This window comes from Hibiscus syriacus, unplaced genomic scaffold (assembly GCF_006381635.1).
Source record: "Hibiscus syriacus cultivar Baekdansim isolate YM2019G1 unplaced genomic scaffold, ASM638163v2 tig00004810_pilon, whole genome shotgun sequence".
Classification (NCBI taxonomy): domain Eukaryota; kingdom Viridiplantae; phylum Streptophyta; class Magnoliopsida; order Malvales; family Malvaceae; genus Hibiscus; species Hibiscus syriacus.
Genome location: NW_024062033.1, coordinates 79,898 through 98,743, shown reverse-complemented (window position 1 = coordinate 98,743; position 18,846 = coordinate 79,898). Strand labels below are relative to the sequence as shown.

General features: G+C 36.4%; 1 protein-coding gene and 2 pseudogenes across 1 annotated transcript; all 3 read right to left on the bottom strand.

Annotated features, from left to right (window-relative positions):
• Positions 1–306: 306 nt before the first annotated feature.
• Positions 307–2,189, bottom strand: LOC120198829 (annotated as a pseudogene).
• Positions 2,190–2,740: 551 nt separating this feature from the next.
• On the bottom strand, positions 2,741–15,255 carry LOC120198819 (annotated as a pseudogene).
• Positions 13,351–14,131, bottom strand: LOC120198814 (suppressor of disruption of TFIIS-like). The gene is made up of 4 exons (XM_039200080.1): positions 13,969–14,131; positions 13,734–13,858; positions 13,519–13,636; positions 13,351–13,437 (listed from the first exon to the last, which is right to left on the bottom strand). Exons 1-4 carry the CDS (start codon positions 14,089–14,091, stop codon positions 13,351–13,353), a joined length of 453 nt encoding a protein of 150 aa, XP_039056011.1. The 5' UTR covers positions 14,092–14,131.
• Positions 15,256–18,846: the final 3,591 nt, after the last annotated feature.

Here is an 18,846-nt window from a genome sequence, read left to right as displayed (position 1 = left end):
ATATCAGAAACCCTTTGGCCATGGTTTTTGAGGCTTACAACAGTCCCATAAACTGTATCGCTAAAGGTTTGTGGTGCTGGTCGAACCTGAATGGTTGCTGTAAGCCTTGCGGATGCCTTGCAGGGTTTTGCTATGCCAAGGGACCATGCAACTGAGCTCGAAGACAGACCTCTCAGAATTCGATAATTAATGTTTTATTATATGAAGTTCAAATAACGAATTCCGTGCTGTGTCTCTGCCTGCTATAGTTTTTTATTGCTACTACTTAAACCAGTAGGGGGTATGAAGTTAATTGTTGAATCGAAAGATGGTAAAAGGAGATATTTATTAAAATAAGAATAAAATTGTGTTTCTATGATCCACTGTCTTACACGCTACAAAATGGATTGGTGATTGTAAAAGACTAGTTAATACATATGGTCTTAAAGAGCTAAGCTCTAAACGTGGCATAAGAGAACACTACGCTCTAACCTTTGTCTCAACGGAAATCTTTCCAGGCTGCTGAAAGTTCTCATCCTTCTCATTGGCTGCTTCCCAGAGCTCAGGCACTGCTTCCCTGATATTGTGAATGCTCTCTAGCGCGTAATCTACACCATCGGTGCGGTGAGAAGTCCCGACCTGTATGCATATCATGGGAGGAAACTAATGAGCCAAACATTCTCAAACAAATAGAAGGCAAAACCAAACACAAAATGTCAGCATGTTAGAATATTTAACTTACCCACACAGTTTGAAGTCCCATGTTTTTGCCAGTTTGTAGATTGCGGATGCTGTCATCAAAGAACAACTGCAAAAGCACCCATAACAACAATATAAGTCATTGGAAATCATCTGTAAATCAATAAATTCGATGGTTATATTTACAGTTTTCTGGGGGTTGATGTTGGCAATCTTGAAAACTTGCTTGAATGCATTCTCAAATGGTTTGCAGACAACCGGAGTCATTGGAAGTTTAAACTCAGAATCAAAACGGCACCGCAGTAACTATCAATGTCGAAGATGGCAGTGTTGGATTTGAGATCATCAGCAGCAGAAGAGTTGTCTTTGTTTATGGGATTCAGAGTCTCGACACTTATAATCCCTTCAAAGCAGTCCTCCAATCCCAACCTGTTGAGCACCCTGGCAGCATGGTTCTTATCAGCATTGGTGAAAATCTGTATACAAACCCAGAACAAGGTTTACAAACAGTGCTCCAAATGATCATAAATGGCAATTTCATAAGAACAATAACAACAAGCTTACAACTTTCCGGATTGGTAGGCTGAGCATAAGTTTCCTTAAAATAGGGTCAGCTTTTAGCATTGTGTAGGGCAGTCTCCCATGAACAAAACTGTGCAGTAAACAAATTAGAACCATTCACAAAACCATCCATAGAAATATTTATGAAAAGGAGAAAAAATCAGTACCTGTGAAAATCTTCATAATCAAAGTTATAACCAAGAGCCTGGAGAGAAAAAGAAAGAAATCAGTTAGGTCTAAACATTTCCAAAAGCAAAAGAATGTTATAATAGTTTTTACCTTTAAACCAGCCATTGTTGTGCCATAATACTTGTACAGTGAAGCACATAATCCAGGAACTTTTGCCTCCTCTATTCCAAGCTTCTTAATCATATATTCTAGAAAAAGTGTACCAAAAAATGTGATGAATTTGAAAAGGAAGCTAACAATTTTGTTAAAATATGGAAGACCCTTTCAATGAAACAATGAGAATACCTTGAATGTTCTTGGTAACTTCACTTGAAATGCCAGAAGTCAGTGGATAAAGAGTGTCATCTAGATCTGTAAGTTTTCAAAAATGGTTCACACCATAAAAGCAAAAGAAATCATTTTTTTTGAAGTTTACTTTTCGAATATATTAAGAGACGTTTGTTTAAAAGAAAGATTGGAAATTTACCAAATAAAAGACATTCATATTTTGAGTCAGTGGTCTGGTTCATCTGATCTTCACATTCCATTTCTTATCTTCACAAAAACGTTATTAAAATCTTCTATCAGTTCAAGCATAATGCAAAACGAAGATTCAAAAAAAATATAGAAATACCAGAGAAAGGAATATACTTTGATACACAAAACGTGCAAACTAAACCCAGAGAAATAGAGCCTTTAATGTTATTATATCAAACAAACAAAATGAAATGAAGAACAAAACATGTAAAAGAATCGAACATTACCAGATTGAAAGTAATCAAACGCTGCAAGCTAAAAAAACACACAACTTGGTAAGCTTTTAATGAGAAACCAAGGCTAAAGGAGAGAGAGAGAAGAAAGGATGGCAGAAGCGACGTTTCACAAGGGGCATTAAATAGAGTAGTTGTGGAAAGTCGTTTGGGAATGCTTCTGGAGAAGGGAAAATTGAGGATCTAGAAGGAACTGAAGCGTTGAATAAGGTCGAATTAAAGATGCGTTGATGGGGACACGTTTTCAACGAGTTAACTCAGTTTGCCACACAAATTCAACACCATGATGTACTTGACAAAACCTTCTTTGGTCTCTGCATTAGACTGTTTTTACCGTTGTTATAAAATTGGACCAAGTCAATGTAGTCTCTATCAAGGTTTCAACAAACATTATCAGGTAAAACTAAAGACCAGATTGCTAAGACTTGATAAAAGAATAAATTATTCTTTTTATTTATTTATTGAAAGATGATTCAATCGAAAGATACATTTGAACCATAACATAAAGATGAGATACAAATCAAAAGAACAATCCGTTAGAGTATTTGTGAAACTATAAAATCTGGGTTTTTCTTTTGGCTATTGTTGTTGAGTGATCTATCTATATACATCAGCTAAGCTATAACTGATGTTTGAATTGCAAGCTTCCCGGAGTAAGCAATAACACCTTCTGCTTTTTTGCTATCTGATTCCCACAGCTCCGGCAGTGCTTCCCTGATGTTGTGCATGCTCTCCAATGCATAGTCTGCTCCCCTCCCTTTGTTCTATGAGAAGTGCCCACCTACATTGGATATTGCCCATATATCAAACCCTGTTCTGCAATAATCATAAAATGGAAGTCTTTTTTCTACAATTTATCAAATAATATCAACTTACCAATACAGTGTGGAGGCCTTTTTCTTTATGTTGCGGATGCTGTCGTCAAAAAAGAGCTGCCGTAAACAAGAAAGAGTTGTTAAAACAAAGATAAAGACTATAGGAAAAAGGGTCTAACTATAGTTTCAGTCCCTCTACTATGTTGAAATTCAAGTCCAATTTGATAATTTGATAGACTTGCAGTTTTTTGAGGGTTGATATTAGCAATCCTGAAGGCTTGTTCAGATGCATTTTTAAATGGTTTGCAAAAAATTAGTGGGATTAAGGGTCTCAAAGCTTATGACCTTATAGGTGCTTTATTTGGTTATTATTTTGCTTTTAAATTATTTCTTAATCGTTGGTTTTTGTGGCTTATTTGTTCGTTTTAATTCATTTTTTGTGTAAGACGCTAGATTCTGAAAATTGCACTAAAAGTACAGAATTATGCAAATTTTTTATTTTCCAAAGCAAGGCTGGATTAGTGGGCATTACTCCGATCATGACACATCTAACGAGGCGATGAGTCAGCACCTTCTAGAAGGTTCAATCAGCGCTTCTGGAAGAACGAATGAATCAACCGCACGTTTTTGCAATTCGAATTTGAGTTAAACTAATGTTTTAGGATATTAGTTTAAATATTATATCTTATCTTATCCTTGATTTTAGTATTTTAGTTTAAATAGATTTAAGTATTTTCATTAGGATTTATCTCTTTATTTTAAGAATTATATTTTTCCTTATTTTTAGGATTTTAAAGGCTATAAATACCCTCTCAGGGTAAGCCTAAAAACACATTCAGAAATCACTCTTCTTCTTTCTCTAGTTTTTAATAAAAAAAATTCTTTTCTTTTTCAAAGTTCATCTTTGTTTTAATTTTATTTTTATTTTCAAAGATGCTAAGTATAACTTTGGTTATGCTTAGCTAATTTTTTTTAAGCCGAAGGCTAAAGCAATAACTCAATTCCAAACGTGAGAATTGTAAAACACTTAAATCGCTTCGGATATCTCTCTCAGTTTTCTGGGCTTATTTTCAATTCGAAACAATTTTCAAAACCAAAAAGTCGACGTTGGTCTGGATGTTGTTATGGTTAATGTGGGAGGAAGGATCGGCTTATTGAAGCACATTCGACTTCTTGGGAACACACTTAGTAAAATTGCTTGCTAAGAGGAAACTGAGATCGGAACCAGTTATTATTAAAACAACATAATCCGAGTCGGCAGCTTTTCGAGCCTCAACGTTTTTAGATCTACAACATTGTTGTTGCTTAGATCAATCCACAAACCGATATTAAAAATTGCACTTGAGTATTCGATATACAAAGCATAGTCACGAGGATTTTTTCTTGTAGACAAGTAACCGGCCTGAATCCTGAAGTAAAGATCTATTTCAATGATTCGAGGAAACTGAGTCAAAGCTGAAAGTCTGATGCTACTTTTTACAATAAGTCTTCTTTTCAAACTCTAATTATTATTTCATTCTATTTATTATTTTTCCTACTTTGTCTTTATCTTGTCTTCAAACAGTTTTAATTAACTCAAAACCCCCTATTTATCTTTTTTTTCTTCTCATATTTTATTTTTATATTTTTATTTTTTACCTTAAATTTCATCGCTATCCAAACTCTACCGTTCAATAACAAGAAGATAACTAAATCAGAAACTGCAGAGTCTTTGTGGGATGGACGTTACTTTCCACTTGTTATATTTTCTTTATATTTCTTTAGGGATTAAGGAATTATTTTGACGCGAAAACGACGCATGTCATGATCCTTTCAAAGCAATCCTTCAATTCTAGCTTCCTTAAAACTTCAGCCACGTGGACCTTGTCCCCGTTTGAGAATACCTGTTTCAATATGGTAATATGAATCCTAAGAAAGTTCCCAAGTAAAATGATTATGTTGACCTTATTGATACTTAGAAAAGAAGAAGAACAAAACTTACAACTTTACGAATTGGCAAGCTCAGCAACAGGTTCCTCAAAACATGATCAGGTTTCTCAAAACATGATCAGGTTTCAGGTTCTCATAAGGCAATCTCCCATGAACAAAGTTGTGGTATTCATCATAGTGAAAGTTGTAGATGCTAATACTTAACAGAATACAAGTATATTCATTGATCAAGACGCATATATGAGCTGTACATTTGCAGGCTCTTTATACACTGCTTTGCAAATAGTTATTGCTAACGTATACAAGATAACAACCTTCTAACAATTGCTGACTCAGCTAACTACTTGTATGCATACGTATACGTACACTGTATATACCTCTAATATTCCCCCTGCATCTTCACCTTCATTCTTTCATCGCAGCACAACACACACTTTGTCTCAAAATTCCTCAAATGCTTCTTTTGACATTGGTTTAGTGAGTCCATTTGCCACTTGGTGTGCACCAGGCACATAATTAACACAAATATGCTCAATAGCCACTTTTTCCCTTACAAAATGCACAACCAATTCAACATGCTTGGATTGTGCATGGTAAATTGGATTGGCACTCATGGCCATTGTACTCGTGTTGTCACACTAAATCACTGACTTCCCTTGCTGCTGAACACCAAGATCAATTAACAATGTGCTAATCCATGTGACTTCAGTTGCAACATCAACAACACTTTTGTATTCAGCTTCCATGGTTGATCTAGACACCGACCGTTGCTTCTTCGAACTCCACGCAACAAGGCATTTGCCTATGAGCACTCCATAGCCCGATACTGACCTTCGATCATCCAAGTTGGCACCCCAGTCTGCATCTACAAAGGCTGAGACCAACGTTCTGCTGTCAACTGGTGAGAAAAATAATCCATGGTTTACAGTACCTGCTAGGTACCTAAGGATTCTTTTCACTGCAGCAAGATGCGTCACTAGGGGTGCATGCATAAATTGAGCAACTTTTCCTATACTTAATGACAAGTCAGTTCGAGTGTAACAAAGATAAAGCAGTGAATCAACGATACTTCAATATTCACTTGCATCCTCTAACATTTCTCCTTCTTCACAAGACAATTTGCAAGACAAAGTCAAAGGTGTAGAACATGTAGCAGCTGTTTTCATACCAGCTTTTTCCAGTAATTCTAACGCATACTTCTTTTTGCTAAGTACAAGTGGACTTGCTGCTCCTTAACACTTTAATCCCTAAGAAATAACTCAATGCTCCCAAATCCTTGAGAGAAAACTTCCTTTTTAGCATATCAACAACCGCTTTAATTCCATGCGAGGACCCTCATGTGATCAGTATGTCATCGACATACACTAATAGGTACACTCGACCATTGCCACTGTCTTTAAAGAACAAGGATGGATCTGCTCGTGAAACTTGAAAGCCTATCTCCAACAAGGCTTCCTTCAGCTTGGAGTGCTAATTCTGAGGTGCTTGCTTTAATCCATACAGCGCCTTCTGTAATTTGCACAACAAGGGAGAGCCATCCTCAGACAATTGCTCAAAACATGGTGGCTGCTGCATGAATACATCCTCTTTAAGATCGTCATTAAGGAAGGCATTATTTATGTCTACATGTCTCAACTCACATGCATTAGAAACTGCCAAGGTAAAGATAACATTTACTGTGGAGAACTTAACTACTGGACTGAAAGTGTCACAAAAATCATGTCCAGGCACTTGAGTGAATCCCTTGGCCACTAATCGGGCCTTATAACAATGAATGGAGCCATCAGGGTTGTGTTTTACCTTAAAAATCCATTTGCAGCCAAATGTCGTTCTTCCAGGTGGAAGTTTAACTAGTGACAATGTCTCATTCCTTTGCAAAGCATCAACTTCTGCTTGAACTGCATTCTTCCATTCTGAAGATTACATTGCCTCCTGTACACTTGTGGGTACAGCATCATCAAAATGACTCGAGAATACTTTTGGTTTAAAAATACCGCATTTACTCCTCGTTAGTATTGGATGGATGTTTTGTACCTGTCTTAGTCCAGTGTGTTCGCTAAGCTCCTGTATTACTGCTTGTCCACATCCACTGGTGTCACCATGAGTTTCCAAGTCTATAGTAATGTCTGCCTCATCAGCACGTTCTTCCTCACTATTTGGTTGCTCCGAGTGCTGATCAGGTTGTCCCGAATGCTGATCATTATGGGCACTGCTACTAGTCTGCAGGTCAAGACTGTTTCCCACATGTGGGTCGTGCTCTCCATGTATATTACTACTTTCCTCATACGTTTCTGATTTACCCCTTAGAGATTCATACAGACTTTGATTACTGTCACATTGCATGTTTACAAGTTGCTTGACATTTAAGACTATTTCGAGTTCCTGAGGACAACATGCATTTTTGTGAGGAGGACTCGAGCCACTGCATCTTTCTTTAAAAGGAAAATGTCATTCATTGAACACCATGTGCCTTGATACATAAACTCGACCATCCCAAGCTAAGCATTTAAATCCTTTGTGTTGTGGGCTAACACCCAAATATGTGCAGGGTTGAGACCGAAAGTCCATCTTGTGCCTCTGAAACGGTCGAAGGTGGGGAAAACAAAGGCATCCAAATACTTTAAGCACTTTGTAGTCCGATTGCTTTCCATACAGTTTCTCAAAAGGAGAAATTCCTTATAACACCTTTGTTGGCTGTTTGTTAATAAGGCCAACTGCAGTAGCAACGACATAAGACCAAAATTTTATGGGCATTGAGGCTTGAGACAGTATAACCAGCGCCAATTCAACTAGACGACGATGCCTTCTTTCGACCTTACCGTTTTGCTCAGACGTATGAGGGCATGTTAACCTATGAACAATACCAGCCTTGGCCAAAATGTCAGTAAAGGATCGAAACTCCCCACCCTAGTCACTTTGGACTACCTTGATAGATATTCCAAATTGTGTGTGCACCATTTTCTGAAACAGTTGAAAAGCCACAACAGTTTGAGACTTTGTGCAAATCAAGTAAAGTCATGTATGTCGAGTGAAGGCATCAACAAATGATATGTAATACCGAAAATCGTTTGAAGCAACATGAGGAGGCCCCCATAAATCAGTGTGAACAAGCTGAAATGGAGAACTATATTCAGTATTCGATTGAGAAAATGGTAGTTTGTGACTCTTGCCTACATGACAGGCAGAGCACACTTTGTTTACATCAAAGGAAAGCTTTACATCAACTAGTCTTGCTATTTTATTTAAAGTGTCAAAGGAAGGGTGACCCAATCGTCTATGCCACAACTCATCATCTGGAAAAGACTTTGAAGCTATATTAACATCTCCCTTCACTACTGCACAGATTTTCTTAAAGGAGTATAAGTCATTGACTTCTTCCCCACTCAATAAAACTTGGCCAGTTGCTTCATCACGCACATAATATTTCTTGGCATGGAATTCAAGGAAGACAACGTTATCCCTAGAAAGCTTAGAGACTAAGAGAAGGTTTTTGGTTATTTAGAGAACATGTAACAAATCATTTAGCAATAGCACGCGAGAAACAGAAGGCATGACAGCTTTGCCAACCTTATCAATATCAAGTGCTACTCCATTACTTACAGTAAGCTTACCTGGTCCAAGAAATTAAGACTGGTTTATCATATTGGATGCATCAGGGGTAACATGGTGTGTGGCCCCCGAGTCCAATACCCATCGATCAGTAGCTGCAGTAACTACATTTTCCTGTGGTTGCATGCTAGAAGAAGAAGCACCTAAAATCCTTTAGAACAACATTCACAATTTGGATTACCTTTCCCAAAAGAATAGCGTGTGTTCCCTGAGCCTTATTTGGTTGAGCCATAGTTGTCAGTTTTTACACAGGTAAACTCTTCATCATATCGATGCCAGCATCGATCGACTAAATGGCCAAGTTTGCCACAGAGTTGGCATTGTAACCTGGTTCGCCCACGCCCCATGCCATGGTTTCTCACACCAGGTCCATTAGCAGAACGATTTGGCCTGGAATCTTGACGACTAGAAGAATTGAAGGACCCACGATCTATACTGCCCTGAGTTAGGTTGACACTAACAAACAATAGATCAACTTGTTCATCAAATCCCACCAACTGAGATTCAACATCCATTAGCATTGTGTAAATGCTATCTAGTGACAATGTTTATTTCATAGTAGTTATAATAGCCATGAATGGCTGATATTCACGTGGCAAACCTTTCAAGATTTTAAAAATGTACTCAACGTGAGATATAGCACTCCCACAAGAATCAAGCAAATCGCACACCTCTTTTACCCGTGTAAGGTAAGTGTGCATGTTGTCACCACCTTTCTTTAACGAGTGAAGTTTGTAATGGATATTGATTAACGCTATTTTGGATCTATTAGTAAAGAACTGCAACACTGTTCGCCAAATTACTGCAGTAGTTTCTACTCCCACGAATTGAGGAAGAAGATGAGGGTTGATGGTCGATACCAGCCAAGAAGCAATAGCACTGTCCTGTACAACAAATTATTCATAGCTTTCATTAACGCGTTCCTCGCCATCTTCATCAAGCACAATTTCTGGTGGAGGTATCAGGACTCCGGTTAAGAGCCGTTCAAGGCGGTGACTCCTAATTGTTAACAGAATCTGTTACTTCCATAACAAGAAATTAGTCTCATAAAAAACGATGTTGACTTTCTTGTTCGAGAAATTCTTCGCACATCCAAGCTAAAGATCCATAGTAAGAACGAGACACCAAGAGTGTTGCGAACAGCGGAAAGAAACTCCTCAAGATCACCCAGAACTGGCGGTGATTGATACCATATTGAGATGCTTCTACTTAACAGAATACAAGTATATTCATTGATCAAGAGGCATATATGAGTTGTACATTTGCAGGCTCTTTATACACTGCTTTGTAAACAGTTATTGCTAATGTATACAAGCTAACAACCTAACTAACAGCTAACAACCTTCTAACAATTGTGGACTCAGCTAACTACTTGTATGCATACGTATACGTACACTGTATATACCTCTAATAATCATCAAAACACAATTAACATTCACATCCAATCATCGTAGTTTCATAACCACAAATAATCAACCAAAAGAATTTACCCTGAGACCAGCCATTGACGTTCCATAATTTTTGTATAGCCCACGATTAATCTCCGAGACTTTGTTTGCTTCTATACCAAGCTTTTGAACCATAAAATCTGCACAAATAGATGCATAAACAACATGTTACATGCCTAAAAAGATACCTAATTTTGCAAACATATATGGAATTTAGATCAAGTATGCAGTAGCATACCTTCAATGTTTCTGGTGCATGCTTTGGATAAACCAGAACTCAGATGATAAAGGGTATCGTCCACATCTGAAAATGGAACATATGCATAAATGTTAGTAACATATCTAGTTTTAGCAGAACAATGATCTGTCTTATATACAACAGAAAAGACTTACTAAAGAGAATATAGTCGTATTAAACACGTGGAAGTTAAAATTTCGGGTAAACTATTATTTTTTTTCTGTTTTCATATCTAAATTTTATTTTTTTAAAAATATATCTAACATTTAGTTTAATTTTCAATTTGGTTCCCAATTGTTAAGAATTTGATGATGATATTGATGTATCATCATAAGGTATTATCACATCATCATTGAAAAAAATAAAATGGTGACGTGACAATAGTTCTATTAATTTTTTAATGATGGGGATACTAAATTGAAATCTAAACTAAACATTAGGTATAATTTAAAAGAAATAAATTTAAATATCAAAATGAAATAAAAGTTAATAGTTTAGACAATAAACGTACAATTTACTCTAAAAATTATTGTTTTCATTTCATTTTGTTATTTATTTTATTAGAATTAAAATTTATTTATTTTTTAATTATAATTGAAAATCTCTATTTTCTAATTTTGTTTCACCTTAGATATTGATAAATTCATTTCATTATCTTTAATGATTTTATCAGTTTAAATTCTTTGAAAATATATTTAACTCACAAAATTAAACATAAAAAATTATTATTTTTAAAAATGTATGGATTTTCTTTGATTTGAGGGTTTTGAGATATATTTAGAAAATTAAATATTGAGAAACATTCTTTTGAGAAGACAAATAATTATACTTCGAGATTAATCTTTTCAAGCATTACTACATGTTCGAGTAATGGCTTGGTTGTGTTCGCACAAATCAACCAGATTGTATCTCAATACAGTAACTGGTCAGTTTCAGAATACAACAATCAATATCATTTCCTCAAATTTCCTTGTTCCATTCCAATGGCGAGGCCTCCAAACACCGCTAAATATCAAATGAATCCTTAAAATAATTTTTCCTTATATCGTTGTTGCAGAACCCTCACAATCCCCGTCAACAGTTCGGATCCACTTACATAATGTAAAACTCATTTAGTTTTTTACACATATTTAAGATCGTTGATGAATGAAAATAGACGATTGAGATTAACTCCTTATTTTTCCTTTTCAACGAATATATTTTCATTTTCTACTATTAATCTCAATCTCAACCGTTTATTTTCACTCATTCAACGGTTGTAAATATGTGTAAAACTAAAAGAGTTTTACTTTATATAATAGGATCTTATCCCTATATATATATATAGGGGTAGGATCCAATTACACCCAGTTTACAACAAAGAGTTTTAAACTTTTTTAGGACTGTTGGATGAGGGAAATCAAATGTTAAGATTAAATCATTTTTTCAGTGAATATCTTCTTATTTCCTACTGTTAATCTTAATATTTGATTTATTCCATCTAATGGTCCTAAAACGTGTAAAATTTTTAGTTGTACACCGAGTATAATTGGGTCATGCCCCTTTGTATATATATAAAGGAAATAGGCTAAATTGAAAAGAAAGAAAATAATAAAGGAAAGATTGAAAGAAAATAATAAAGGAAAGATTGAAAGAAAATAATAAAGGAAAGATTGAAACTAAGCCAAAAGGCTTAGTAATATTATTCACGGAAAAACATGGTAAAATTTATCATCTTCTTCCCCGATTCCATACTTATGAAACAAATTTGAAAAAGGTTTGAGTTTTCATATTTTAATTTTTGGATCAAATTTTCAAGCAAGCTATTAGAGGTAAAATTGTTCTACTCTATTAGTATATGAGAACCCCTGTAATTTGATCAATTTCTAAAAGTTAAGGGAACCAGGTTATGGAATGATTAAAATGTGAAAGAAGAAGCATAGAATGGTTTAATGATTCATGCGTTCATGTAGGGCCTATCAAGGTTTAAACAAAATTTACCTGCTAAAACTAAAGACTAGATTGCAAGCATACGTTTCAATGGAAACATACATTTGAACCATAACATAAAGACAAATCAAAAGCACAATCTATCCATATACATCAGCTAAGCCTTAACTGATGTCTGAATTTGCAAGATAACACCTGCTTTCTTAGTATCTCATTTCCATAGCTCCGGCAGTGCTTCCCTGATGTTGTGTATACTCTCCAATGTATAGTCTGCTCCCTCTATTCTATGGGAAGTGCCCACCTTCATTGGATATTTCCCAAATATCAAACCATGTTCTGCAATATAATCATAAAAATACAAGTCCTTTTTCTGCAATTTATCAACTTACCAACACAGTGTGGAGGCCTATTTCTTTTTCAGATTGTATGTAGCAGATGCTGTCGTCGAAAAAGAGCTGACGTAAACAAGAAAGAGTTGTTAGAACACAGATAAATAATAAAGACAAAATGGTCAATATAAAAGGGTCTACTTATAGTTTCAGTCCCTCTACTACGTTGAAATTTAAGTTTAGATTGATAATTTGATAGACTTAGGTGGCGTTTGGTTTGCTGGAATTAGGGGGAATTGGAATCCAATTCCACCACTTTCCCATGTTTGGTTCAAGTTTTCAAAGGGGGAATTAGAATCCAATTCCATCAAGGGAATGAAAGTAAATTACATCCATAACATGATAGAATTGGTTTCTAATTCATATATTCGGGTCGTGTTAGGTCTCGGGTAGAGGTTCCCTTGTTCTAGGGTCGGGTCGAGTGGACCAAAAACCCGACTCAACTCGACCCATAGCCATCCCTAACTGGGATGATTTTAACTTATAATATTTATTAGTATGATTTTTATAATTTATTGAAATGAATAATCAATAAAATGAAATTTTAAATTTTTTAAAATTTTTATAATATATTGCTACATGTAAGTTATAAAACAAACTAAAATTAAGCAAAAAAACAAGAAGGGCAATTCTGTCATTTTATATTATTGAAATCAAATTCATCTGACATGTCTGCGAACCAAACAGAATATGAAATTGGATTCCAATTCAATTTCCTGCCAACCAAACAGGTTTCAGATTCAGATTTCAATTCCTTCAGGTTCCAATTCCTTCATAGATTCAAATTACCTCAGAAATATTACAGCGAACCAAACGCTACCTTATAGTTTTTTGAGGGTTGATGTTAGCAATCCTGAAGGCTTGTTCAAATGCATTTTTAAATGGTTTGCAGACAATTAGAGTCTCTGGAAGTACTGATTGGGAGTTATCAAGAATTTCAACCACTGATTCTCTCAACTTGTAGCTCTTTTCATCATCTAAAGGATTGCTTCCATTAGTGGGATTAAGGGTCTCAAAGCTTATGACCCTTTCAAAGCAATCCTCCAATTCTAGCTTCCTTAAAACTTCAGCCACATGGATCTTGTCCCCATTTGAGAATATATGTTTCAATATGATAATATCATAAGAAAGTTCCCAGGTAAAATGATTATGTTGACCTTATTGATAATACTTGGAAAAGAAGAAGAAGAAAACTTACAACTTTGCGAATTGGCAAGCTCAGTAACAGATCCCTCAAAACATGATCAGGTTTCAGGATCTCATAAGGCATTCTCCTATGAATAAAGTTGTGGTATTCATCATAGTCAAAGTTGTAGCCAAGTGCCTGCAAATGATCCATCATCAAAACACAATAACAGTCATATGACTCATATTCAATCATCATAGTTTTGGAACCAAAAATAATCAACCAAAAGAAAGAATCAAAGAGATTACCAAGAGACCAACCATTGTTGTCCCATAGCTTCTGCATAGCACACGTTTAATCTCCGAGACTTTGTTTGCTTCTATACCAAGTTTTTGAACCATAAAATCTTCACAAAGAGATGCATTCAACATGCTATAAGTCTAAAAAGATACGTAATTTTGCAAACATATCTGGAATCTACATCAAGTATGCAGTAGTATACTTTCGATGTCATTGGTGTCTCCATTGGCTAAACCATAACTTGGAGGATAAAGGGTATCGTCAAAATCTCAAACTATAACATATTCATAAATGTTAGCGGCATATCTCGTTTTTGCAGAACTACAATGATCTGTCTGATATACATCATAAAAGACTTACCAAAGAGAAGACAATCATATTTTGCTTCTGCAACATGCTGATATCAGCAAGAACAACTAAACCTTCCCTGAACATATGTGATGAAAAATAATGAATTATCAGCTTGAGAGACTTGAAAACCAATTTGAAGAAGCACATCCTTCAGTTTGGCATGCCAGTTGCGAGGAGCCTACTTTAATCCATAAAATGCCTTCTGCAGTTGGCACACAAGAGGCACATCATATGTTGTTGATGTCAACGTGCCTTAACTCCCAATTATTAGTTACTGCAACTGACAAAATAACATTGAGTGTTGTAAACTTTTCAACAGGACTAAAAGTGTCAAGGTAATCATGCCCAGGTACTTGTGAGAACCCTTTGGCAACCAGACGTGCCTTGTACCTATGCACTGAGCCATCAGGGTTTTGTTTTACTTTGAAAAGCCACTTACAGCAGACAACATCACTACCTGAAGGTAGTTTAACAAGTGTCCAAGTCCTATTCCTTTTAAGTGCATCGTATTCTTCTTGAACAGCAGCAGCCCGCTTAGGTGATTTTAGAGCTTCATCAATAGTCGAGGGAACGACCTCATCAAATTGAGAGGAATAAGCTTTGGGCTTGTAAATGCCACACTTACCTCTTGTAAGCATAGGGTGTATGTTCGTATGCGATCTACCACCAGCATTTTCTCTGGCATGAGTGACTCCACTGGCAGGAATTTCAGAGTTTAATTCAAAATTTCCATTTATTTCACTAGAGTCCCTATTGGAAGCAGCTACACCGGTGGATTCTTGAACTGCTCCCTCGGCAGAGCCACTAGCAGTACTCACAAGAGTAGACTCAGTACGTACTTCTGTGGGGGAATTCAACGACTCACTGACACCTTCCATGTTAAATGGCAAGGTTTCTCCTGATTCAAAACTGCCTGAGGTACCCGAATGAGCAGGTTGCTGCATAGGTGCGAACTATTTATTGCTCACGATCTCAAGAGGTTGAGAAAGATGATTCTGTACCACACATGATTTAACTAGGGATGACTTTCCTGCAAAAGGAAACACAATTTCATTAAAAAAAACATGCCTAGAAATATATATTTTCCCATCAGCAGCTAGGCACAGAAAGCCTTTGTGTTGGGGACTAACACCTAAGTAGGTGCACGGTTGTGACCGAAACGCAAGCTTGTGAGTCTGGAAGGGTCTCAGATGAGGGAAGCATTGATACCCGAACACCTTGAGTTCACTGTAATTTGGCTTATGTCCTAACAATTTCTCAGTAAGAGAGAGCCCCTGAAGAACCTTAGTAGGTAGTTTATTAATCAGCTGAGCTGCAGCAATGATAGCATACGACCAAAGCTACTTGTGCTAATAATGCAAGAGCCATTTCGACTAAATGCCTATGTTTTCTCTCAACGATCCCATTCTGCTCAGATGTGTGGGGACATGTTAATCTGTGAGTGATGCCAGCTTTGGTTAGAATTGGGGAAAGACTACGAAATTCCCCGCCCCAATCACTCTGAACAGATTTAATAGTAGCACCAAACTGTGTTAACGTCATCTTTTGAAAGAGTAAAAAAGCTTTAGTGGCCTGAGACTTATATTTGAGGAGATAAATCCATGTGTGTCTGGTACAAGCATCGACAAAAGAGGCATAATACCTAAAGCAATTCAAGGATATGTGTGGAGGTCCCCATAAATAAGTGAAAATAAGTTGAAATGGAGTTTCATAGAATGTGGTTGATTGCATAAACGGTAATTTGTGGTTTTTACCCATTTGACAAGCAGTACATGTTTTATTAATATCAAAAGAGAGTTTTACATCGAGCTCTTTAGTTACTTGTCTTAGTGTTTCAGTGGAGGGATGGCCAAGTATTCTATGCCATAACTTCTCAAGCTCACTAGTCATAGTTTTAGTAGCTAAACTAGCATCAGCAGCAGTGCACCTGTCTTCTTTTCCAGTGTAATTTGCCACAAATGAGTAGAGCCCACCAGATTCCTCACCAGTCAGGAGCACACGTTTGGTAATCTCATCACGAACACAACAGTTATTTTCATGAAATTCAAAAAAGATGTTGTTGTCCCTAGCAAACTTCGAAACCGAAAGCAAATTCTTCGTTATATGAGGGACGTACAACAAATCATGCAACATTAAAATTCTGGATGTAGAAGGTAAAGCAGCCCTACCAACTGTTCGAATGTCAAGAGAAACATCATTACCAACTGTAATCTTACCTGATCCATGGAAATCAGTGGCATTGGTAAGATTTGCTTTGTTTAGTGTAACGTGGTGGGTGGCACCCGAGTCCACCACCCAGCGTTTAGAAAAAGCAGTGGCCATATTCGCTTGAGAGTCTGTCTTTATATGTGAGCAACACTCGCAGCCTTGGTTACTGGCAGAAGACGAGCCAGACGAGGAGTAGTAACTAGAGGAACTTTCTTTAAGAGAGTGAGAATTGGTAGTAACACAATTAAAGTCTTCATCAAATCTGTGCCAGCAACGGTCAACCAAGTGACATGGCTTCCCACAAAGTTGGCATTGGACACGTGTTCGGCCACGCCCTCGACCTCCATTCCTCGATCCAGAACCAGATGACGGAGCACGACTGTTCCTATGTTCTGAACGATTAGTGTTGCTACGATCAGTGTCTCCTAGAGCATAATTGGCACTCATTGGCAAAATTTCCTGCTGCTCATCAAATCTTGCAATTTGGACCTCAGCATCCATCAACATTGTATGTATGTTATCAATTGAAAGATCCTCTTTCATGGTAGAAACAACAGCCATGAAGGGCTGATACTCACGAGGAAGACCTTTCAAGATTGTCACAATTTGCTCAACTGGTGGAACTGCACTACCACAAAAGGCAAGAGCATCACATACTTTCTTGATGCGTGTGAGATAAGTTCGCATACTATCATTACATTTCCTTATAGACTGCAATTTATAATGCAGACTCGTAACAGACATAGTTGAGCGATTTGCAAAGAACTTTAGAACCGTTTCCCAAACGGCAGCAGCAGTATCAGCTCCAACAAATTGAGGAAGCAGATGTGTACTCATCGTTGAAAAAAGCCATGATGCCAGTGCGATGTCCTGCGCGACAAAATCTTCATACTCATTATTTACGCGAGTCTCACCATTTGGATCAATAACCGTCATGGGTAGTGAGGAGACATCACCGGTTAGCAGTCGCTCCAGCCGATGACTCCTGACTGTAAGTAAGATATGTTGTTTCCAAAGCAAGAAATTGGTTTCATCAAGAACCACGGTAACTTTCTTATTGGAGAAGCTTCGAGACGACGTGGAGGTAAGATCCATGGTTGAGTTGATCTGCAAGAATTTAAATTCACGAGCAGAAGTAAGAACACTTGATCCCACGATCAATGGCGATTGATACCATGTTGGATATATGATCTAAGCTAATGAACACATGAAAACAGAATGAAGAAGATGAAGAAGTATGTTATTGATCTACACCTCTTACACTCTTATATACAACTTTACAAGGTTGCTACAGAATTTGTAACTAACTGCTAACAACCTCAACAGATCTTTAACAACTTAACTCCTAGAAGGCTTCTAGAATCATTCATGTTGTATGTTCTAGAAGTGTTGGCGTGCACAGACTCATAGTGCTAACAAGAAAGAGAAATGAAAAGGGCGAAGATGGTAATTTACATAGGGAAAGGGAAGCCATGGAAATAGTAGCATCGATTGCTGATGAACAGATTGGAAAAGATTTGAGACAGTTGAAAGAGACCATAAGATTCTTAATTTAGTCTTTTCTTTAAACCTGTAGGTTAGGTATAACCACTTTCCATGCTCATACATAATTTAATGCCCCCCTCTATTATGCTGAAATTTGGATTTTCTATTTTGATTTAGCATAGTTGAACGCGTTTAGTCCCTAGTAAATATTCATTACTGTTAATTAATAAAAAAGAAATACCTTTAAATATTTTTGGTTTACTAGAGGTTACGAGGTGTGACTTCGTAATAGAATATGGGTAAACTCCATGTAAAGGAACCAACTTTCAGCATTTGTCTATTGTGGTCACTCAACTATACAGATTTTCAATTTGACATTAAACTTTAGAATATTACTCATTTAAGTCACTCAATCGTTTCTTTTAATGTCATTTAATTTTTTTTATAAATTTATGGGAAAAACTAAAACTTTTCTTTTACAACTAGATTTTTGGATTCTTTTAGAATATTCAGAGTACTAGTGTATTTTCTTTCAAATTCAAATGGTAGGTAGGTCGAAAAAGTAAGTAGAGAAAAATAATATATATTGATATCACACTGACCAAACCATGACGATTATAGATTGAACCAAGATAAGATCAAAGCTTTGATTTGATTTTCGTCGATTTCAAAGGACTCTGAAAAAAGTCAAACTACGAAAAAGAAATAGTGAAGAAAGTAGAATGTCTTATTACTAATTACGTCACAAACGACAATAAGTTGTAGTTAAATGATGATGAAGAATGTTGATCATAGAGAAGAAGATTAAACTTTTAGGTTAATTTTATAAATAAAAAACACAT